The sequence below is a fragment of the Hyaena hyaena genome, unplaced genomic scaffold, assembly GCF_003009895.1.
Source record: "Hyaena hyaena isolate Hyena2069 unplaced genomic scaffold, ASM300989v1 scaffold_430, whole genome shotgun sequence".
NCBI lineage: Eukaryota > Metazoa > Chordata > Mammalia > Carnivora > Hyaenidae > Hyaena > Hyaena hyaena.
The window spans coordinates 12,557-37,422 of record NW_024081059.1 but is presented as its reverse complement, the minus strand read 5'-3'; the positions used below and the strand labels follow the sequence as shown (position 1 = coordinate 37,422).

Genomic DNA, 24,866 nt, shown 5'->3' with positions numbered 1-24,866 from the left:
ATTAACTACTGCTAACACTACATCTGTTTCTCCCTTTATAAATGAACACCCAAAAAATTTGTCTTTGACTTCATTTCTGTTTGCTGTGGTGGTGGTGTTAGTAGGAGTAAACTTAAATGAAGAGAGCATTTCATTCTTTTTATTTGTTTGTTTTGTTTTTTTAATGTTTATTTTTGAGAGAGAGACAGAGACAGTGCAAGCAGGGGAGGGACAGAGAGACAGACAGAGAGACAGACAGAATCCAAAGCAGTCTCCACACTCTGAGCTGTCATCACAGAGCCTTATGCAGGGCTCCGAACTCACCAGTGGTGAGATGGTGACATGAGCTAAAGTCGGATGCTTAACTGACTGAGCACCCAGGCACCCCTCATGCTTTTATTTGTGACAAGATGGTTAGTTTAAAATCAGTGTGTCAAAGGCATCTCAGTCAGTTAAGCATCCAACTTCAGCTCAGGTCATGATCTCAGGATTTGTGAGTTAAGCCCCACATTAGACTCCGTGCTGACAGCAGAGGCTAATTCTGATCCTCAGCATCCCTCTCTCTCTGCTCCACCTTGGCTTGTGCTCTTTCTCTCTCTCAAAAATAAATAAACATTAAATAAATAAGTAAATAAATATTTTATCTTCCTTGAACAGAAGCAGATCTGGACTAGAAGCAATGCTGATAAGAAAGTTCAGATTTTTACTAGGGAAGTCCATTCCTGAACTTCAGAGACTACAAATGGTATATCAGATGGAAAAGTTACCGTCAATTGAAGTGGATTATATTTTTATTATGATTAAGCATATAATTTTGTATTTTTTATATTTCCTCAATGATAAACACAACTTGTAACTTACATAACAACTCTACCCAGCCTTTGGAGTTTCTACCACTAACTTATGACATATGGAAGATTCCCACACCTCCCAACAAACTTGTTGCCACATATCCTCAGTACGTTGGGCTGAATTTCATTGTTGACATGGCTTATTTCCAGATTTGACTTGGCACATGGGCAATGGCATCATAACGCAAAGCAATCTCTATGTTCACAATTTTCTGTTGTTTCTTCAAAACAAACTTTGCTGATAAATTGTTTTGGAGGTCCAGATACAAAATTTAAATGATCTTTTATGAGAATAAGAATTCCTTTTGGGAAGGGAAAAGGTATTTCATTCGGGTGATATATTCCTATGTAAAATCAGATCACTCCAGTTTCTCTCAGTTTAAAAACAGACAAATATATCTTAATAAAATCCTTAGAATTTTATGACCATTCATTGAAACTTTATGACTTTATTTATTTTATTGCTAATTCTTAGAGCTGTTGTTATTGTTTTACATTAGTATGCCCTTCTCTCCAATTTAACTATATGTCATTGGTGCAAAAAACATCTTATATACTGTTTTTTATCTGTTCGCAGCTCTTAGAACAGTGTCAGCTTACTAGAAGCTTAACAAATATTGTTGAGTAAACAGGTATCTACTTGAAGGAACTAAAATCTGAATTTAGGATGAATTTAGATACCATATAGAAGATTTGACTGAATATTGTTTATCTAACTTTGTATTCTGGATTACAATTGAAGAGGAGGCAAAAGCAACGTCCTCCCTCTGTTGACATGGTTGCCTAGTGGTTTGGCAACTTCTGAAGGTTGTGTGGGGTCGGTACACTTTGAACATTGTCTTAAGTGATAGCATCTGAATCATCTGACCTTCCTTTTATAGCTACATTAGAAAATGACAAAAAAATCTATTAAACTCTCAATTTATATTATGTGCACAGTATAATGCCACTTACCCATGAAACATTCATCACAATGCTTTTTAATAAATAATGCTCTTCAATTCTTAGGAATCCTTGAAAGTTTTATAATGACAGTTTACATTTGTTTAACTTTTATAAAGAAATAATTTTAAGCTGAAAAGAAAGGAAGTTTTGGAGATTTTATTTAAGAATCCATTTTAGATGCTAACATGGTGTGAAAATGTTTTCTCATATTGTAACTATGAATATCATCATAAAGTGTAATTTCTAATAAAACAAATCAAAACTTCTGGGAAATATCATATAAAATATATTATGATATTAAAAGTGCATTTTTGTAATTGTGTTTGACATGGTAGGCTGATATCTCTTCTAGATTATATTATTGATATACTTAGGTCACATTATATGAATAAACTATACAAGACCATAAATTAGAGCTATCCAGCAGGGATAAAAGGATGGGGTCTGGCATTGGACCTAATCTTTCGGGGAAGAAAATGGACACAGAGCAATTGCTTAAAAGAGGATTACAATATTAAAAGCAAGTTTAGAATCTAAAGAGACATTATAAGGGTCAGGTCATGATCCAGGAAACAACTGGACACATAATGACCCAACACCAAGAAGCATGGCTTCCCTAGGGAAACTAGCTGTAGAAATTTCAGATTAAGTGAAAGTTAAACCATCTTGGCAGGAAGAAAGTTAGTATGTGGGTGGCCTATTGATGAGTGACAGAAATTTCATAAAAAGTTAGAACCGGATGCCAGCTTGATCCTAGGACAGGACTCTACAGGGAAACCATTCTCTCCATAAACAAATATCATGCCATTGCTTTAATAAGCTCCACTGGAAGGAAGGCAAATGGGCAACAGACTCATCATTTCACAGTAGAGCGTTATCTTCCTCTTCAGACATCTCTCATGGAAGGTTACTTACAAAACCAACCTAACTTTAGGCATCCATGGTTTGTTTATTATCTCCAGTCTAATGATTCTAAGAAAAGGTGACTACGTCTCAGATGTAGGAAGAAGTAAGGTAGTTCGGGTTGTCAGTAATTCAACGACATCACTTCAAGTTAAAGAGTAGAGACCAGGAATGTTAAATAATCTATAATTATAATGCACAGTACTCTTAAATGTCCTTTCAGGCATTCACATGAGAAATGATTAAAATTCTCTTTAGAATTTCCTGTGATAAGACTCTAACTCTATATCACATACAAAATATTTTTGAAATGTAATGGGTATGTCAATGCAAAACGATATAAATTACAGAAAGATTACATTTAAGTTTGTTAAGAGTTTTGCCAGGAGTTGTTGACGATTTTAAAAATCCTACCACCTAATGATAATGCCACTCAGAATATAAGTCATCAATACCGCAGTTGGATCAGTTTGTAATTGTAGTTGCTAATTCTTGGGGATTTTATGAACAGAAACAAACTTTTGGTTAGTTCCTTATAGCTTTTACGATAATTGTTCCTGAGAATTTACATATCAATTAATACTAATTCATGTTAAATTACTTCCCTTTGGTTTGTCCTTTCATTAGTTAGAAAAATATATGTATGTAGGTATCCATTAATTTAAGAATTATAAAAGGTGAATAATAAAATATTTGTTATTAAAATAATTTGAGAGCTATTTGCCCAAACATGGAGGTGAATTACATTTCCCTCAATTCTATATTGTTTTGGGGGCTTGTTTAGACCTTGATGGATGAGATTGTCACTAAGACTCATATATAACAAAAGGAAGAAGGAGAAATATATATATATATATATATACATGCATATATATTCATATTTATATTTATTCATATGATTTACTAGTAGAATAAAATAAAAATGTCTAATACATAATAGCATTGGATTTTCTAGAAGGATTAACAAAACAGGATTTAGAAATAAAGACATAGGATGAAAATCTATTTTCAGAATTTGAGTATGTGACAAAGGACCAGAGGTCAAGGATTAATTAGAAAGCAGTTATAAAAATTGGAACACTACAACTGATAAAGTTATATTTAAGGTTCAGTGGTTGAATAACTCCTGTCTTACACCATAGGTCTGGGAATATACTTTAACTATGTAGTAATCAAGAGGCTTGAACTAGGGAAGAGGAATACAAGCAGGGCCCTATTATCTAATGATTATATGTAGTTCAGTGAACATGGCTTCCTAATCAAGCTATATCCTCTTTAAAAGCTTGAAAATTATTTTGATTTAAAAGAGGAGATGGAGAATTGTGCATAACTTTTTGTGACTAGTACTGGATTTCACATACATCTTTTTAGTCCAGAGGGAAATTACATGGCCACAAACCAATCATAAAAAAGGCTAAAAAAGTTTCCAGTGTTCCCAGGAAAAGGGAATGGCATTATTGAGCAATTAGGTTGTCCCTGATATGTATGAATAAGCAAAACCTTATGAAATATAACTTTGTACTAATAATGCCAAAAAAGTTTCACTGAAGCTGAAGTATAAAAAGGCTGTTAATGTAAACTTATTCATTTATTAATTAGTTGTGGTTAAAATAGTTCAAGACCAATTCTTTGGTTATATAGAAAACAGCTTTGTTATAATAAATTAAATCTGAAAATTAAAAAAATATTTTGGTTAAATTATCTTCTTATTATCTATACTATTCTATCAGCAGAACATAGATATCTTTAATGAAACCTTCATATTCTAATCTCAATGGAAATTTATGTAAACTAAGAAATCTATTATTAAAGTACTAATCAAATCAATTATAGGAAACCTTGAGTAAACTATATGCATTCTAGAGCACAGATGAGTAAAAAGCTGTCCTCATCTGGGACACAAATTTCCTTTTTATTTCAATATGAACATTATTTTAAGGTAACTCCAACAATAAAACTAATTTCTGAAGATTTTATGTATTACTGCAAGTGATCAAGCTAAGACTAGATAAATATCCCAGAGATTTTTAGAAAGAATGCTTGAAATGAATGGAAAATTATTCTAATTCTCTAAGTGTATGGCTCTAAGACAGCATTCCAATGAAAGTTAAATTAAGCATTTTAAAAACTATTTGAGAGAGAGAGAGAGAAAACATGAGTTGGGGGGGGGAAGAGGGAGAGAGAAAGAGAGAGAATCTAACCAGGCTCTGTGTTGTCAGCACCCAATACAGAGTTTGATCTCATGACCTACTCAAAATCAAAAGTCAGTCGGGCGCTCAACTGACTGAGCCACCCAGGAGGCTCTAAACTAAACACTTTTATTTTCAGAAGTACCATTATTTGTAAATGACACTTTTATCCTTTATTTTTCCTGGAAAGTTCACAGTTCTCATAGTTATTATTTTTCTTAAATACATTTTCTCATAAGTAATAGAAGAGTAAAATAGTTTATTAATTATGTATGCAGGTGTAAAATATATCTCAAAATTTAGCAACTTGAAAGACCCTTCCATTTTCTCACAGAAACTGTGGGTATAGAATCTAGAAGTGGCTTGGCTGAGTAGTTTTGGTTAAAGATTTCAATCAAATGTTATTGTGGCTGCATTCTCATTTGAAGGTTTGACTCATGGAATATCTACTTAAAAGTTAACTCATAGGGTAATTAGTAAGCCTCAGTTTCTTGTTGGCAACTGGTCAAATGTGATTTCAGTTCATCCAATGTGGCCCAACCCGTAACCTTAAAAAAGTATCTTCAGGGTGAACTATCTTCCTCCAGAGAGAGTGACTGAGAATCACGACGCTAAAAACAGTTTAGAGAACAAATATGTGAAATCAAACTAAATATGATGATGGAATATGTTAAGAAGTAAGTTTCAGAGTTCAGGAAATAAAAGGGAAGGGAAAATAAAACCATTACAGATTTGAAAACCTTATTGGTGGTAGTATGGAGGCAACTGAAAAGAAGTCTGTAGCTATCATACTTGAAAAAGTTAAACAAATTAGTAAAGAATATAAATATAAAAGTTGTTACAGAGATGACAAAAATACTTAAAAAACAAAACAAAACATGTGCTTAATTGGTATGATAAGGATTGAGTGAATAAAGAAGAAATATTCTTGACAAAGAATGTCTTTGTCACGACAAAGTTACACCTACCTACCACTTACACGAAATGATTAGTACAAAGACATACTCAGAAAAATTCTTGAAATTCAGAATGAGAAGAGAGACCTATGGACATGCAGGTGGAAAATCCAGTCATTTAGGAAACAGGAAAGTCAGGCTTTACCTTGGTAATGTTAAATGTTATCAGAGCATGAAAAAATATCTACAGTCTTTAATGAAATTAATAGTGAACACTAATTTGTTCTCAACCAACTTGTCTTTCAATTGTAAAAACAACAAACAGATATATATTTTTATTGTTTATTTATTATTTATTTTGTGAAAAGATACTCTGAGGTAACAGCACCGGTCTTAATCTCACAAATAATGAGGTCATGACCTGAACTGAAATCAAGAGTTGGACACTTAACCAACTGAGCCACCCATTCACCACCACAGATCCACAGATATTCTTTTTTTTTTTTTTCCCCTGTTAGGATTTTTATTGTAATTGTGTTGAAGCTGTAATATATTTGGGGGAAATTACATTTCTTTCTTTCTTTCTTTCTTTTATACAAATAGTTTATTGTCAAGTTGGTTTCCATATAACACCCAGTGCTCATCCCCACAAGTGCCCTCCTCCATGCCCATCTCCCCTCTACCCCTCCCACATCCATCAGTCCTCAGTTTGTTTCTCAGCATTCAAGAGTCTCTCATGGTTTGCCTCTCTCCCTTTCCCCCACCATTTCTCCCTTCCTCTCCCCCATGGTCCTCCGTTAAGTTCCTCCTAATCCTCCTATACGTGCAAACATATGATATTTGTCCTTCTCTGCCTGACTTATTTCACTCAACATAACACTCTCTAGTTTCATCCATGTTGCTACACATGGCCAGATTTCAGTCTTTCTCATTGTCATGCGGTATTCCATGGTATAGATAAACCAAATTTTCTTGATCCATTCGTCCGTTGATGGACACTTAGGCTCTTTCCATGTTTTGGCTATTGTTTAGAGTGCTGCTATGAACATTGGGGTACATGTGCTCCTATGCATCACACTCCTGTATCCCTTGGGTAAATTCCTAGCAGTGCTATTGCTGGGTCATAGGGGAGTTCTATTGTTATTTTTTTGAGGAACCTCCACACTGTTTTCCAGAGGGGCTGCACCAGTTTACATTCCCACCAACAGTGGAGGAGGGTGCCCGTTTCTCCACATCCTTGCCAGCATCTAGAGTCCTCTCATTTGCTCATTTTAGCCACTCTGACTGGCGTGAGGTGGTATCTCAGTGTGGTTTTGATTTGTATTTCCCTGATGTGGAGGGATGCTGAGCCTCGTTTCATGTGTCTGTTGGCCATCTGGATGTCCTCTTTGGAGAAGTATTTTTTCATATCATCTGCCCATTTCTTCACTGGGTTGTTTGTTTTTCAGGTGTTGAGTTTGGTGAGTTCCGTATAGATTTTGGATATTATCCCTTTATCTGATATGTCATTTACAACTATCTTTTCCCATTCCATTGGTTGCCTATTAGTTTTATGGATTGTTTCCTTTGCCAACCACCACAGATATTCTTAACCATAAAGTGAAACAAAATCTAGGGAGTAAATTTGGAGGATGCAAAAGAAGGTATGTCAATTTCATCATTCTTTGTAGCAGAGAATCAACAGATCAGTTTTAAAATGAAACAATTCAAGAAGGCAAAATGACACAGAAGTAGGGAGCTCCATATATTTTGCTCGCCCCCATCTCTGAAACAGAGAAGGCCTGAAGCAATAGGACAAAGAACCACAGGAGTTCGGGAGGAAAAGAGACAGAGTCCACTAAGAAGACAACCCCATAGGTGCGTGAATGTAAACTGGGGAAGATAAAAATGGGCCGGGACCTGAAGACATGGAGGGAGGGGAAGGAACCCCCTTCGTGGGGAGCCGCGGAGAGTCAAGAGGAAGAGAAAGAGTGGCTGAAACTTCTCATAGAACTGTCCCTGGAGAAGAGAAAATCCTCCACTCAGGATGGAGAGTGATCCTATTTCTAGCTGTGGTGCTGACTTTGGGCTGGGTGCCCCAGTCCTAGGCAGTGCCAGGAGAAACTGCTCCACTGCTCTCCCCCCTAGATCCCAGGAGGGAAGTGGCCCAGCTTGCATGATTATACTTCGGATGGTATCAATAAAGTACACTGACTAAGACCTGGAAATGAGGCAGGGCTTGAGACATAGAACGAGGCCCACCTTGGTTATGTTCGCAGCACAAGAAGATTGGACCCAAAAGAGTGATTTGCAATGCTTGGTTCAAGAAGGGACTGGGGCACCGCCATTTTTCTCCCCACAGCCACGGAGGTGGGACCTCAGGGAGCAGCTTAGTGGAGGCTAAAACCTGCCAACACCAAACCACGTCCATCCCTGCTAGAGAGCTGCTTCCCCCCCCGCCCCCCCGCTTCGGAGACCATGGCAAGACCAACATGGATGCACTGCCGTGATTAATTCTAGATCAATTCTTCCTATTCAGATATATTTTCCCTTGTCTCATTCATATCCCTCCCCTTTGCTGGATTGGGCACTCTGGTCATTGGTTTGCTTAAACAGTCACATTTAATCTATTCTCTAGATGTATAGTCTATACCTCCAACTGCTACCTTTCTAGCTCTCTCTCTGGAGTAATCAGACTCTATAGTTTCTCTGAGTAACATTATATTCGTTTCTTTCTCTTCACATCCAACCATATTCTCTTTCTCTCCTTGAATTAAGCCTCTATCTCTCTGCCTAGTCATTGTCCAATTTTGCTTTCTCACCGCCCCCTCATTTCTTTCTCTGTATATGCTCTTCCATCAGCACTGCATACATCTTATTCTTTATTTGTAGCTGGGAATTCTGGTTTTATGCTTTTAGACTGTCCTTTGTCTTTTGGGTTTTTTTCTTTTTTTTCTTTTTTTCTTTTTCCCTTTCGGATTGCTTGTTTGTTGGATTTGTATGTGCATTTGAGTGCCTTTGTTCCCTGTGTGTTTGTCTGTCTTTTATCCTTTCCAGGGCTACCTGAAGAAACAAGACAAAGTACACATGGTGGAGAGTCCCAAATACCACTATGAGTAGTGAAGTAAAATAACCAGTCTCAACAAAAGACACCAAGAGACACCATTGAAAGAACACTTCGTGAACTGACAGGCCCTGGACAGTCAGTGAGCCTTCTTTAATACAGCAGTCCACGCAGTTGCAGAGCACATAACAAGCTTTTAAAACTAACAAAGGACAGAAAGCTAGCCAAAATGAGGAAATGGAAGAACTCTCCACTAAAGAAATACCAGGAAGAAATGACAGCTAAAGAACTGCTTAAAACAGATATAAGCAACATAACTGAACAAGAATTTAGAACAATAGCCATAAAATTAATGTCTGGACTTGAAAAGGCATGGAAGATATCAGAGAATCTACTGCTACAAAGACTATGGAGCTTAAAAATAGTTGTCATGGATTAAAAAATGCTATAAATGAGGTGCAAAATAAAACAGAGGCGTCCAATGCACGGATTGAAGAGGTAGAGAGGAGAATAGGTGAATTAGAAGACACAATTATAGAAAAAGAGGAAGCTGAGAAAAAGAGACAAATTTATCCAGGAGCATTAAAGAAGAGCTCAAGAACTGAGTGATACAATTAAATGGAACAATATCTTTATCATAGGAATTCCAGAAGATGAAGAGAAAGGGAAAGGCAATGAAGGAGTCCATGAACAAATTATAGCTGAGAACTTCTCCAATCTGGGAAGAAACAAACAGAAACAATCTTATGGATAAGAATGTGCTAATAGCAGGGGATTTTAATACTCCACTTACAGCAATGAATAGATCAAGTGGACAGAAAATCACTAAAGAAACAATGGTCTTGAATGACACATTGGACTAGAGGGATTTGACAGATATATTTAGAACTCTACATCCTGAAGCCATAGAATTCACTTTCTTCTCAAGTGTGCATGGCACATTCTCCAAGATAGATCACATACTGGGTCACATACTGAGCAGCCCTCAATAAATATAGAAGAATTGAGATCATACCATGCACACTTTCAGATCACAATCCTATGAAACTTTAAATCAATCACAGGAAAAAGTCTGGAAAACCTCCAAAAACATGGAGTTTAATGAACACCCTATTATAAAACGAATGGGCTACTCAGGCAATTAGAGAAGTTGTAAAAATTTATGGAACAAGTGAAAATTAAAATACAACAATCCAAACTCTTTCAGTTGCAGGAAAGGCAGTCCTAAGAGGAAAATACATTGCACTCCAGGTCTATTTTAAGAAACTAGGAAAAGCACAAATACAAAATCTAACAGGGCACGTAAAGGAACTAGAACAGAGCAGCAAGAACACCCCAAACCCAGCAGAAGAAGAGAAATAATAAAGAGCAGGGCAGAAATAAACAGTATAGAATCCAATAAAACAGTTGAACAGATGAAACCAAAAGTTGATTTTTTGAAAAAATAAACTAAATTGATAAACCTCTAGCCAGGCTTCTCAAAAAGAAAAGAGAGAGCACTCAAATAGAGAAAATCATGAATGAAAATGGACCTATTACAACCAACCCCTCAGAAATACAAGTAATTATGAGGGAATACTATGAAAAATTATATGTCAACAAATTGGACAACTTAGAAGAAATGGACAAATTCCTAAACACACACTCACTACCAAAATTCACATGGGAAGATATAGAAAATCTGAACAGACCCATAACTAGTGAAGAAATTTAATCAGTTATCAAAAATCTCTCAACAAATAAGAGTCCTGGACCTGATGGCTTCCCTGGGGAATTCTGCCAGACGTTTAAAACAGAATTAATCCCAATTCTTCTCAAGCTATTCCAAATAATAGAAATCGAAGGAAAACTCCTGGACTCATTTCATGAAGCCAGCATCACTCTGATTCCCAAGAAAACAGAGATCCAACTAAAAAAGAGAACTACAGGCCAATATCCTTGATGAATATGGATGCAAAAATCCTCAACAAGATCCTTGCAAATCGAATCCAACAGCACATAAAAAGAATCATCCACCATGATCAAGTGGGATTCATTCCTGGGTTACAGGGCTGGTTCAACATTCGCAAATCAATCAATGTGTTACATCACATCAACAAAAGAAAAGATAAAAACCATATGATCCTGTCGATAGATGCAGAAAAAGCATTTGACAAAACTCAGCATACCTTCTCAATAAAGACCCTTGAGAAAGTAGGGATAGAAGGAACTTACTTAAACATCATGAAAGCCATTTATGAGAAGACCTAAACTAACATCATTCTCATGGGGAAAAACTGAGAGCTTTCCCACTGAGATCAGGAACAGACAGTGATGTCCACTCTCACCACTGTTGTTTAACATAGTGCTGGAAGTCCTAGCATCAGCCATCAGACAACAAAAGGGGGGGAAAAGGCATCAGAAATGGCGAAGAAGTCACATATTCACTTTTCACAGAAAACATGATAGTCCACATAGAAAACCCGACAGACTCCACCAGAGGCCTACTAGAACTGATCCATGAATTCAGCAAAGTCTCGTGCTACAAAATCAACGTAAAGAAATCAGTTGCATTTTTATACACCAATAATGAAGCAACAGAAAGAGAAATCAAGATGCTGATCCCATTCACAATTGCACAAAATAACCATAAAATACCTAAGAATAAAGAAGTTATGAGGTCTCTATGATGAAAACTATAGAAAACTTATGAAGGAAATTGAAGAAGACACAAAGAAATGGAAAAACATTCCATGCTCATGGATCAGAAGAATAAATATTGTTAAAGTGTCATTCCTACCCAAAGCAATCCACACAGTGCAATCCCAATCAAATGCAATCCTAATCAAAATTGCACCAGCATTCTTCTCAAAGCTAGAACAAACTATCCTAAAATTTGAATGGAACCACAAAAGACCCTGAATAGCCAAAGTAATATTGAAGAAGGAACCGAAACTGGAGGCATCACCGTCCCAGACCTTTGCCTCTACTACAAAGCTGTAATCAGCAAGACAGTATGCTTGGCACAAAAACAAACACATAGACCAACGGAATAGAATAGAGAACTCAGAACTGGACCCACAAATGTATGGCCAACTAATCTTTGACAAAGCAGGAAAGAGTATCCAATGGATAAAAGACAGTCTCTTTAACAGATGGTGCTGGGAGAATTGGACAGCAACATGCAGAAGAATGGAACTAGACCACTTCCTCCCACCATACAAAAAAATAAACTCAAAATGGATAAATGACCTGAATGTGAGACAGGAAACCATCGAAACCCTAGAGAAGAAAGAAGGAAACAACTTCCTTGACCTCCACCGTAGCAATTTCTTACTTGATACATCCACAAAGGCAAGGGAATCAAGAGCAAAAATGAACTTTTGGGACCTCATCAAGATTAAAAGCTTCTGCACGGAGAAGAAAGCAGTCAGTAAAACTAAGAGGTAACCGACGGCTAGTATTCAAATTCATAAGGAACTCACCAAACTCCACACTTGAAAAACAAATAATCCAGTGAAGAAATGGGCAGAAGATATGAACAGACACTTCTCCAAAGAGGACATCCAGATGGCCAACAGACACATGAAATGATGCTCAGCATCCCTCATCATCAGGGAGATGCAGATCAAAACCACACTGAGATACCACCTCACACCAGTCAGAGTGGCTAAAATGAACAAGCCAGGAGACTGTAGATATTGACAAGGATGCGGAGAAACAGGCATTATCCTACACTGTTGGTGGGAATGTAAACTGGTGTTAACCCCTCTGGAAAACAGTGTGGAGGTTCCTCAAAAAATTAACAGTAGAACTCCCCTATGACCCAGCAATAGCATTTCTAGGAATTTACCCAAAGGATAGAGGAGTACTGATGCATAGGGGCACACATACCCCAATGATCATAGCAGCACTTTCAGCAATAGCCAAATCATGGAAAGAGCCTAAGTGTCCATCGACTGACAAGTGGATCAAGATGATGTGGTTTATCTATACAATGGAATACTACATGATAATGAGAAAGAATGAAATCTGGCCATTTGTAGCAATGTGGATGGAACTTGAGGAGCAACGTGGATGGAACTTGAGGGTATTCAGGCTGAGCGAAATAAGTCAGACAGCGAAAGACAGATACCATATGTTTTCACCTATAGATGGATTTGGAGAATGTTAATGGAGGACCATGGCGGAGGGGAAAAATAGATGGGGAGAGGGAGGGAGGCAAACATGCACGACTCTTGAATACAGAGAACAAACTGAGGGCTTTCCGGAGACCTCCTCCGGCCGGGTCCAGGGGTCCCTGGAGGATGGACGGTGTTGGCGAGGGAGGGATGAGAGAGCCCCAAGAATCTTTCTGGTCACTAGGCAGGCATCTCTGCTCTGACTGTGGCTCAACTTTATTTTATAATGAAGTGTTTGGGGGACAGCACAGAAGTGGCGTTTGCCTTAGACAATGATTTCTGATGACAAACTTCTTTGATATGTAAGAATTTCCCAGAACATAGATTTGTAGAAGACTCATGCATAGCCCTTATCAATAGTGATTGAGGTGGGTGATTTAGATGCTTATCCTGTGGGGAAGGTAGGTATCTTTAGCATACAAGACAATGTTTTTTGAATAAAAAAGGGTAAAGTTAGTTCTTTGTGAACAGGGGTCAATAGCTCATTTGTTTAAGGAGAAGTATTAAGAGAAACAGGAGTTTCAGGAAATACAACGTTTGCTCCCATAATTACAAAAGAAGTTCCTCAATAGGTTCCTTCACAGGGTGCAATCAGCATATTCAAGGCCAGAATAAGTCACTTGGAATATTGATCACAAGCTGCCTTCGGGGTGGGGATGGGCATGGAGGAGGGCACTTGTTGGAATGAGCACTGGGTGTTATATTGAAACCAACTTGACAATAAACTATGAAAGAAAAAAAATAAAATAAAATGGAATAATTTTCTCCTGAGGAAGGTCTTTCTGCAGATATGAATCTGATATTTCACAGAGAATAACCACTAGCAATGTAGGATTAGTCAACTATATCTATTTTGTAGTCTGTTCACTAAAAAGTCTGATTTTAAGAAAAAAAATCCACAAAAACATTACTCCTATGAGAAATTTACATTCTGTGTGATGGCATCTGCCTGGTACAAAATATCTCAAGGATTCTCACATTGTTAAATATATTTTTTTATTTACAGTATATCAAGATTTCTGTGATAATTGTCATATATATTTTGAAATTCATCTCCACGAGTTACAGATTCCATGAAGCTAAAAGCTGCAAAATGTAAAGACATTTCTTAAAGCAATTAATTGTCTTCACCAATAGATGTAGTGTACTACTGCAGAATAATGAATTAAATAACCTGAGTTTACCTATAATCATACATTCTTGGTATGGAACCTTAAAAATAAATCTCTTTAGAGATAGAGTCATCATTGATCACCCTTTGCTGGGAACTGTATCTTTACATAGACACATGTTCTTCAACCCCTTACAATGAAAGAAAGAAAGAAGAGGTTGGACAATTGCTTGCTAAAATGCTTTTGGAAATGACAATAAAAAACCAGAGATATCTAACAGAAGCTGAGCAGTCACAACATAATATAAGTTGTTCAAACCAGTCTCTAATTTTTACAGTGTGTAATTTAGCAAATCTTACCCCTCTGCTTTCCCCCAACCTGTCAACCTTTATTTCTCTTATCCTGTTGTGACAATTTTCAGAACATAAGATTTAGAGCCACAGATCCTTATTTAAAATTAACTGTTTACTATGTCACTAATTTTGCAGAAGTTTCGTCTCAGTACCTCAGCGTTTTTAACCTCTGAATTAGAAATAATTATAAATCTCAGCTCAGATAATTAAATAATAATATATATTAAAGTGCTTTATAAATGTTATAATAAGATAATAATAGTAATAATAGGAGTAGTGGTCATCAGATTCTAGATTCCAACGGCCCTGGATTTGTATCCCACATCTACTATATATTTGCTATATACATTTAGTTCATTAATTTCAGCCTCAGCTTTGTCATCCATAAAAAGGGAGGATTAATTTTAGTCACATGGTTGTTGTGTTTCATGATATATTACATACAAATTCTGTATAATGTCTGGCCTGTAGTAATTATACCACAAGTAAATGTTAGTTGTTATTATTAAGTATAATTTATTGAGTATTTGTGATACACTAAGTATTTACAAATGCTGATATCAATCACCCTCAAACTGATAAGATCAGGAGACATTACCATCCACCATAAATAGAGTAACAAAGGATAAAACTAGCTGGCTCAAGGCTAGAAAATGATAGTACTAGAATTTGAACCTAATTATATCTGACTAAAAAGTTCAAGAATTTTGGAATATATAAAAACATAAAATATATTTATTAAATGTTATTTTTATAAAAGTTTATTTTGAGAGAGAGAACATGAGCAGGGCAGATAGAAAGGGAAAGAGAGAACAACAAGCAAGCTCCACATTGTCAGTGCAGAGCCCTATGATGGGCTTCAACTCATGAACTGTGAGAATATGACCTGAAATGAATCAAGAGTCAGATGCTTAACTGACTGAGCCACTGAGGTGTCCCTATGAAATATTAATTTCATGCATCATAAGTATTTATAATGATGACTTAAATGATCATATTTATAATGTGTAAAGACTGGAAGGGATTATATTTTTATTACTACATCATGTAGTTTAACTGCAACAGAATTTGACAAGTTTCATGTTTTTCTAAGCTTTTATAAATATAATGCAACAGTAGAATATTTTGACAATAATTTTCTGTAGTTATTTTACTTATTTATTTTTTGAGTAAAAGTTTTAATTAACAGCAGTGTCATTTGGTATAGAGAAACACATTTCAGTTATTTTTGTGTAATATTTTATTATTTGTAGCTTCAAAAAAAGAACCTCAGGTAGGTTATCTAGGACTCAAGGAAAATACTTGTCAGTGTCTGCCCATTGTAAGCACTCAGTTTTTATTGGATGAATGTTCAGATTGCCACGAACACTTTTGTTTTCCTTTGCCCAAAACAAATGAATATATATTTAAAGAAAACAAACAAATTTACTATAAATATGGAGGTGTATATATTTTTCAATAATGTTTTTTTCAAAGTTTGAGTTTCCCATCACATTGCCTCTTGTATTTCTTTCCTGATATTTTCCTGTGGTTATCCACAAAGATTGTGAACCTCCAGCTGTTTGGCACAGACATTAGAAATACATCTTTTCTAAATTCTTCCTTCTTCACTTTTCTTTCTTTTCTTAGTTTTTTTAATGTTTATTTACTTTTGAGAGACAAACATGTGGAGCAGGAGTGGGGCAGAGAGGGAGACACAGATTCAAAGCAGGCTTCTGGCTCCAACACAGCCAGACACAGGGCTCAAACTCAAGAACTGTGAGATCATGACCTGAGCTGAAGTGGAAGCTTAACTGTCTGAACCACCAAGGCACCTCACTCTCTTTATTTTTCAAAGGCAGTGTTTTAAAATGAGGACAGTTTTGACCCAAGGAGATATTTAAGATTCTTTGGAGATATTTTTGATTATTACACTTTGTGAAGGGGTTTTGTTGGAATCTAGTGGGTATGGACCAGGGATGATTATAAACATTCCACAATACACAGGGCAGTCCACACAACAAAGAATATACCAAAATGTATTTGTGCAAAGTTGAGAACCTTGACTTCAGGTCACTGTGTAATCGAATTCACAATTAATAAAAATAAAGGACAAAATTTTACTTTTTTTTAAGTTCACAATTAAAGATGCTAAAGATCCTAAGTATGCATATAATTCTGTGAATTTTTACAGTACAACAAGCTAATAACACTAGCACTCTCCCCAGAACATTTACTCATCATTTCTCCAGTGGAATTAACTCCTCAAGCCCAAACTGTCACCTGAGGTCCAATTTTATTTCTACTTTTCTATGAAATTTTCATTAGTTTAAAACCTTTATCATTGGATTTCTTGGAGTATTAATAAATTAAATATGATCAAATCTAGTATCTGGCATATAAAGGTACTTAATAAATTCAAGTGTTCTTTCTTCTTTCCTCCTTTGTATAACTTTTCTCTTCTGACCTCCTTCTTGACATTATTTACCTACTGATGAACATTTCATTGTATACAGTTTTGATATTTTTATTCATTCATTTGGCTTTTTTTGAGGGCATGTCTCATTTATTCTACAAAAATATATTTATTTGCATTACATAATTTATTCTTTATAGTCCAGCATTATTAGGAGTAAATAGTGCTTGATTGAATGGATGAAGAAATGAATGTACGAACAATACATGAGGACCAATGTTTTCATATCTGTAGAACCTAAATAGTTACACAATATTAATGCATGACTTTTTATGTATTAGATATGTTTTTTAACATTTTAAGAGTTTACAAAGTTTTGGGTTTTAAAAAAATGTTTTTGTTTTATTATTTCCTTTAGCTCTGCTTTAGATGAATACAAAGATATATATTTTAAAATGTACAACACCACTATTTGATATGTTTGATTTTTATCATATATGGCATATTTTTTAAAGAAAGCTTAGTCATTTAAAAAATTCTAGTTGGGTCTCTAATTCGCTAAAATAACGTAATTTGCTAGTTATAACGTTCTTTGATAATAATGCCTCTTGAGTACAAGGAAAGAGCAAAAATCTTAAATACTAAAATAATGGAGAAAGAATCTTGATATTTTGAGAAATTTTGAAGTGTGTCTTTTTTGACCCTTACAGAAAGTGTGGACTACGGACCAATGTTTATACAAGAACCAGATGATATAATTTTCCCAACTGATTCTGATGAAAAGAAAGTAGCACTGAATTGTGAAGCTCGTGGCAACCCAGTTCCCAATTACAGGTAGAAATTCACTATTAATAATTTTCTTACGTTTTAAAAATTCCCACCAGTAAGATTCTGACACTCTCAGGGAGTATTATAATATGTCAAGTAATTTTTACATATATTTCTTCTGATTTTTCATAAGATGGCTTCGTAATGGAACAGAAATAGATTTGGACAGTGACTATCGCTACAGTTTGATAGACGGGACCTTCATTATAAACAATCCAAGTGAAGCCAAGGATTCTGGTCATTATCAGTGTTTAGCAGCCAACACGTTTGGAAGTATTCTTAGTAGAGAAGCTATACTTCAATTTGCCTGTGAGTAAAGTATTTGCTTTTTTCATGTACCTGTATATAGAATGTATACATGTAATTTTAAATTTAGTTAGGCAAAATTTAATTAAGATGTCAAAATTTAAAATAGTGGTAAAACTTTGGTCAAGCTATACAATGTGTTTCTTTAAAAAAAATTTTTTTTTTTTACCTCTTTATGTTTGACACGGAGAGAGAGAGAGAGTGCATGTGAGAGAGAGGCAGAGAGAGAGGGAAACACAGAATCCAAAGCAGCCTCCAGGCTCTGGGCTGTCAACACGGAGCCCACAGGGGGACTTGAACCCACCAGACACAAGATCATGACTTGAGCTGAAGTCAGACACTTAACTGGCTGAGCCACCCAAGTGCTCCCAATGTATTTCTTTTGAAACTCCCTGGAATGTTTGCCCACTTCAAATAACTCAAACACACTAGTTTGGTAGGCTAAAAATGCTATTCATGAAAGCACATAAAGTTTTGAATTCAAATATTTTTTGAAATCCACTTAAAAATAGATTTTAATTCCTTCCCCTGCCTTTTATAATATCTATTTATCTGCTTTTATTCTTCTACAGTTTATTACAGTCACTAATTGCTATTGATTGTCTTGTTCATAAGATCACATATTCAAAAATTCTGCTTATAGTTAAGAAACTAAAGAAATGCCACTGAAATGCTTATGTTTCCCATTCCAACTACAACTTCCCTCTCAGATGTCCCAAATTTTTAATTAGAAAAAAGTTACAACATACTTATAAGCATGCATATATACTAGAATATAGACATTTTCTAAAATACACATTTATCTAATTAACTTTATTTAGCTCTTAAAAGTCCTGAAGCTATTTAACTTATGATGAAAGCTTATACCTAATTAAAGATTGGCTACTGAGGAAAAAAAAAAGTGTCATTTTTTAGTCAATAATCCTACTTGAAGATAAATTCTTGAGGATTACAATATCCAAAAAATAGATAGGTCAGTAGGAATCTTTGTGTTAATAATTTATACGTAACTTGTATTGGCTCTGTAATTCATCACAAAATGATTTTTTAATTTAAAATTATACCCTGAAGAATGGAATAATTGATTTTTCTCTCTATAGTCTTCCTCCCATGTTTTTTTCTAATTAGCCCAGAATCCAGACATCCTATTATAGGAGTGTGAAGGAGAAAGGAAAGAATAAAGGAGTGATAATAGATTCAGTTTGGAGAACATTGAGCTAGGTCCTAGAAAAATCTAAGTAGCATCTTTACAATAATTTGGCTAAGGAGTTCAGACTGGCACTTTACATATACCAAATATACCAAGATAGTAGCCTAAATATACTCCTTTTAATTTAGGAAATATTACGTGGTGTCATACAGAATGTAATACTTTTCAGCATGCACATCAAAAGAGTAATATAATAAACAAAATAAATAGCTTCCTAATTGCTCCTCTGTACATAGAGTAGTCTTTTTAAGACAGATACAGCAAATCCAGGGAACATGATGTACAAATACTAAGTGGCTTATACTTTTCTGTTTGGTCTACTATCTGACAAAAGTATACCAATTCATAATAGCTTCTATACCAATTGTTTATCCCCCAAATCAACAGTGAGGGCAAAATATATGCAAAGTTTTCTGTATGCTTCAGAGCAGAAACGTATATACTGTAAGATCCTATGTGTCTGTATGGCTATGACATCCTAGAATTTGTACAAACACCAGTCACCACTGTCAGATACTCACCACCACCTGCAGTGAGCACATGGTACCAGCATTTACAGTTCTATGGGATTCTAGGAGTCAAGGTAGTTTTGTGATTAGAGGTAAAATGAAGTAGGAACTTGGAAAGAAAAAAAGGGGTTTCGGAAAGTAAGTGAAAGATACAAAAGTAAAGTAAGATTAAAAACTTAGTGGCAACTTTCCTTTACATCATGATTTTCTGTTTAGCCTTATAGCTAGGTAGATAATGTACTCACTATATATTGATGATAGAATGCTTAAAGTTTAAATGTCTTTTGTGGATAGAAGAATGCTTATTACTCTTCACACATTTTAAAGCTGAAATCATTAATCCTTTATGTCTATCAGCCACTATTTATATAAAAATTTAAATATACAACTAATATTTTAAAACAAATATATTTTAAAAATTAGATAATTATCAAAACCTATTTAGTCAAATTAAATATTCAAGTCTATTACATGAGCCCATTAAACATTTTAAATGTCATAAAATTAACCAAATATACAAATTATCAAATTGATTATAAAACTTTTTTGTTAATACTTATAAGTAAACTCTGTCCTGTAGTTATTCTTGAGGCATATTTTTGTGCTTTACTCCGTTTATAATATTTTATTTTATAAATATTTTTACCTTTTATACATCAATTTCATCATCTATAATTCAGTAACTTCATCAGATAGGTTTTCTACACTATGTAGTGCTATTGTGATCTTCCAAAATTCTCTTTTCTAAGAGGATCATATTATTCAATCTAGATTTTGATTCTGAGTTATCAGTCAATTACATTTTGGTTACTCCTTTCAAATCTGAGACCTTTTTAACAGACATGGCCTCTTTTATAATTTGAACATTATTTTTGTATATCAGTATCACTTTATAGCTTTCACATGGGCTTTGCCTTTTGGACTATGATATAATTGCTTAGAATGTTATGACTCTAAGACTTATTGGACAGTGTTAAATAGTTTCCCTTAATTATATTAATAGAAAAAAGTACTAATATATACTTTATAGATATGTATTTAATTGAAGAAACAAATATCCATATGCTAGCAATCCTATATTCTATAAAGATAATAACATTTAAACATATCTTATTAGAGTCACTTTCTTTTTTTCCTTGGAAATTAAATATCTATATTAGACACACACACATCATATTAAGCTTTCTGATTTTGAGTAGTATTAGAACCACATAAGATTTTGCAGACTCAATTTATTTATACACATATACAAATTGCCACAATTTGGTTTTGGGATTCACCCAATCATAGCTTTTCTTTCCTCTATTAACCAAAAATATATTTTAAAATAGTCTAGCTTTCCACTAATAATATTTTGGTCCCCTGCCCACCTCCCAAGTCAATCATAAATTCAGCTACTTTCCATTGATCATAATGTATAATGCTATAGGAGACTGAGATCTAAATGTTAGAGGTGTATATAAGACTGTTCCAAATAAATTCTGATAGTGGGTAGGATGACACTGTTATTAAATCAGTTTAATAAAAGAGATTTTAAAAAAAAACATCTTTTTTAAGGCCTCAAGTAGATTATATTCATTGAACATTTTCTGCGGCAAACAATGTTATAAGAGTTTTAAAACACATTAACCCATTTTGTCCTCATAACCAACATATGAATTGCTATGTTATAAGATATAAATCCATTTTATAGTTGATACCTTTATTTGACTCTAATAATATTCAATCCTTCCCTATTCTAATATAAATATATATTATATTCACTTTGGCAAACTCAATTTGATTTTCAACTCCTCTCTCAAACTACATTTATATTGTAACTTTTCAAAATTCTTTGTATGTTTGCTTCATCAAACACCATTTTATAATCACTTTATTAACACCTATATGATATAATAAAAATGAATATTAACAACAAAAATAATTATGTAATTATTCTGTATTTCTTCTCATTGTTCAAATTTTAGTCAATGAGCCACTTGCTTAATTTTTCTTATGCAAGTTTAAAAGTTTAAAGATTACCACATTTCTTTGCGGATCTGAAAGTTGGCGATGTATACTAATTTTGGCATATAATTATTTTTTTCATATTTTCTCTTTTAACAAATGTTTTTTCTTCATAATTATATCTATGTATTGGATAATCTATGGTTAGAACCTGGAAAGCTAAGTTTTCTGAATGAATTTGAGGTAGGACAAAGATGACTATGGCTAATATCAGTAGCTGATAATATTATTATAGATCGTGGGTTTTGAAGGAAATGGGGATAAGGAAGTGAGCTTAGGCACTTTCACCTGGTGATGTAGCAATGCGTGAAAAATCAAGTGTAAAATATATCATTTTCTTTTAAGGTTTTGTTCCTCTTCACTTGTCACCCAACATATTAACAAATATGAAATAGAAAAGGTATATTTATGTAATAATTATTTTATTTTCTAATATATTTTTTCTCAATATAATTCCAAATGTGATTTGTTTAACTTGCTATATAAAATTATGTACCATAAAAGGTAAATATGTAAGTGAACAAATACAGCATCAGGAAAAAATACATTTCATAATTACTGTGGTCAAGACATAAATATATCCTTGGGACTCTCAGGGGTTACAACAAAAGGAAAAACTCAAACATTTAAAGAAGCCTAATTTCCCCCACGTACCTTAAGAGAAGAAAAATCTCTTCTTGACATATAATTCTTATGGAAATTTCTTGTTTGAGGCTTTATAGAGAGATCTGAACAACATCCTTACATCAGTTCAATAGCAAGTATAATTAGCCCGACATAAAACAGAACCAATTCTTTAGGTGTAACTACAGTGTAATCATGAAGCTATTCACTTCCTTCACTTAAAAATATTTTTTATATTTTGATTTGAGGAGCTAATGGATTTGAGAACCTGCTGTAGTCTTGTTCATGTTCCTCTTTTAACCCAACCCTTACATGTATAAATATCTACCCATGAGTATTTTTTTATTTTAAGTTCTCCCTAAATGAATATTTAAAAATGTGGTTCAGCATCATTAATGTTAAAAATATACCTTGTCATTAATAAATATATACCTCTTAAGGGCATGGTAAAAATTAGCAATATAAAGAAATCATGCCTGTGAACTGTTTTTTTAACTTCAGAAAGACATAAATAAACACAAAGTTGGATAACTGTCACTAGTACTGATTGTTGCTGGTTATCAATAACATTGATAATGATTATTTTTGACAGAGTATACTTATTCCTGTAGCTTATGTTTATCATCAGGATAATTTCCTCACCTAGTATAGTGATTTCTCTTCAGTGACAAGCAAAAATACACCATATAAAACTTTGTCACTCTATTAGCTTATTACCATGCTGATGAGACTTTGGAATTGATAGTATAATACCACACACTTTTCAAACATCCTTCAGATATCTAAAGCTAATAGCAATCTCTCTAAAATTTGGATTTTTAGAAATAACTCATACTAGTAAGTCAAACATAAAATGACTCAAGAATAAATACTAAGTCAAACTTAAATGAATCAAGAATAAAGTCTCCTCATGCTGTCTCTTGCCTCAACATTTCTTTATATGCCATCCCCAGTAAATTGATAGTTCATATCTAAATTTGAACATATTGCTTTTCAGGACACTTAGATGATTTAGATGCAGAATATTTTATTAGTTTTCCTTGAAGCAGTTGATTAAAATAACCTCTTTAACTCTTTGAGAGATAATATGATTTTTATAAACTTTGTATTTAAGCCCGTTAATTTAACCTTTCATTTTTATATAAAACTCAAAAATTACTTCTCTAGCTTTTCATAACATTTTCACTTAAAGTAAAATTGACCTTAGACTTTAAAACCACATTTAACTAGCATCTATACCTAATGAAATTATTTGAATAATTGCTAACTCCACAGTATATCCAAAGCTTTATTTCATTAGTCCGTGAGATTTTGTCCATAATAACTTCATTAAATCACGTGAATATCAATTTGAATGAATCACATTGTCATGGATAATTTTATTAGTTGTAAAATTATCTAATCTTATTACAAAATAAGTTTATGTACTTTGTAATTTCGTTTTCTATAATAAAAACAATTATGTTTTTCTTTTATAAAGTTGTTACTCAAAGAATATGGTTAAAATATTCCTTTCAAAGGGCAATTCCTCTGATCAGAATAGATGTAATAATTGTGAGTGTATGACTCCTTGAAAAACTATGGTATGGATTCTTTGATATTACAGAAAAAATTTTAATTAAAAATATATAATTTTACGCTTTAATGGGAAATTATAATGAATGAATCAAAGTTGAAATCTGTGCCAGATTGTCCTCAAATCCTTAATTCTATTACATAATGTTTTTGTATTTTATTTATTAAAATTCATCCAAACATATATTTTCATTACTAATGGAACTCATGAATAACTCTGTCCACATGTAATAAATGCCCTCTAGCAAAATGGACCACTTGCCTTACTTGACCTTTGATCTCACTGCTTTTCTTGTTCTTAAAAATGCAGAAAAGCAGTTCTTCACTCACATTATGTAAAGCAACCCACAAAGACTCAGATCAGGAATGTACCAATCCTCTGACCCTTGCTGTTCCAGTTTGTTTCCTAATCCATTGTTCTCTAATCCTTAGCAGAGAGTTTTTAGAGACTTCCCCAACACAAAACATTCCAAAGCATAAATGTATAATGGACTTCTAGTCCTAGATTTACTTGATTAAATGGCAGCTCCATTTCAGGATGATTTATAATGATACTAATAATATAAAATTTTTAAAAAGTATAAACAAAGGGGCAAACATGAATACAATTAATTTCCAACATTGTTTTATTCCACAAATCTCTTGGAGGGACAAGTTAAGATGAAACATGTAGTACCTAGCCTCGAGTCCTGCTTTGATTGAATTTCCACATCAAGTGCTAAATATTTCTACTCTTCATGTAGATGGATGGACAGATGGATGGATAGGCACATAGATAAGGATGTACAGATGTGTATATGTGTATGTGTGTAGGTATAGATGTGTATATGTATGTGTACATAAATTTAGCAATAACACCAGAATAACCAGCAGTAGTTACTGAACATTTAAAAGCCAAAAAACTGTTAAATACATTTAGTGCATCATTACCCTCTTTAATCTTCACATCAGTCTTATTAAAGAAATTCTATTATTGACTTA

At 34.0% G+C, this 24,866-nt stretch overlaps 1 protein-coding gene across 1 annotated transcript in view; it reads left to right on the top strand.

Annotated features, from left to right (window-relative positions):
* Nucleotides 1-24,866, top strand: part of LOC120245573 (contactin-5-like) — a 780,895-nt gene that overhangs the window by 755,441 nt on the left and 588 nt on the right. The window contains exons 6-7 of the mRNA XM_039252657.1: nt 17,537-17,660; nt 17,788-17,963. Of these exons, the coding sequence (XP_039108588.1) occupies nt 17,537-17,660; nt 17,788-17,963 (300 nt within the window). The remainder of the gene's footprint in view (nt 1-17,536; nt 17,661-17,787; nt 17,964-24,866) is intronic.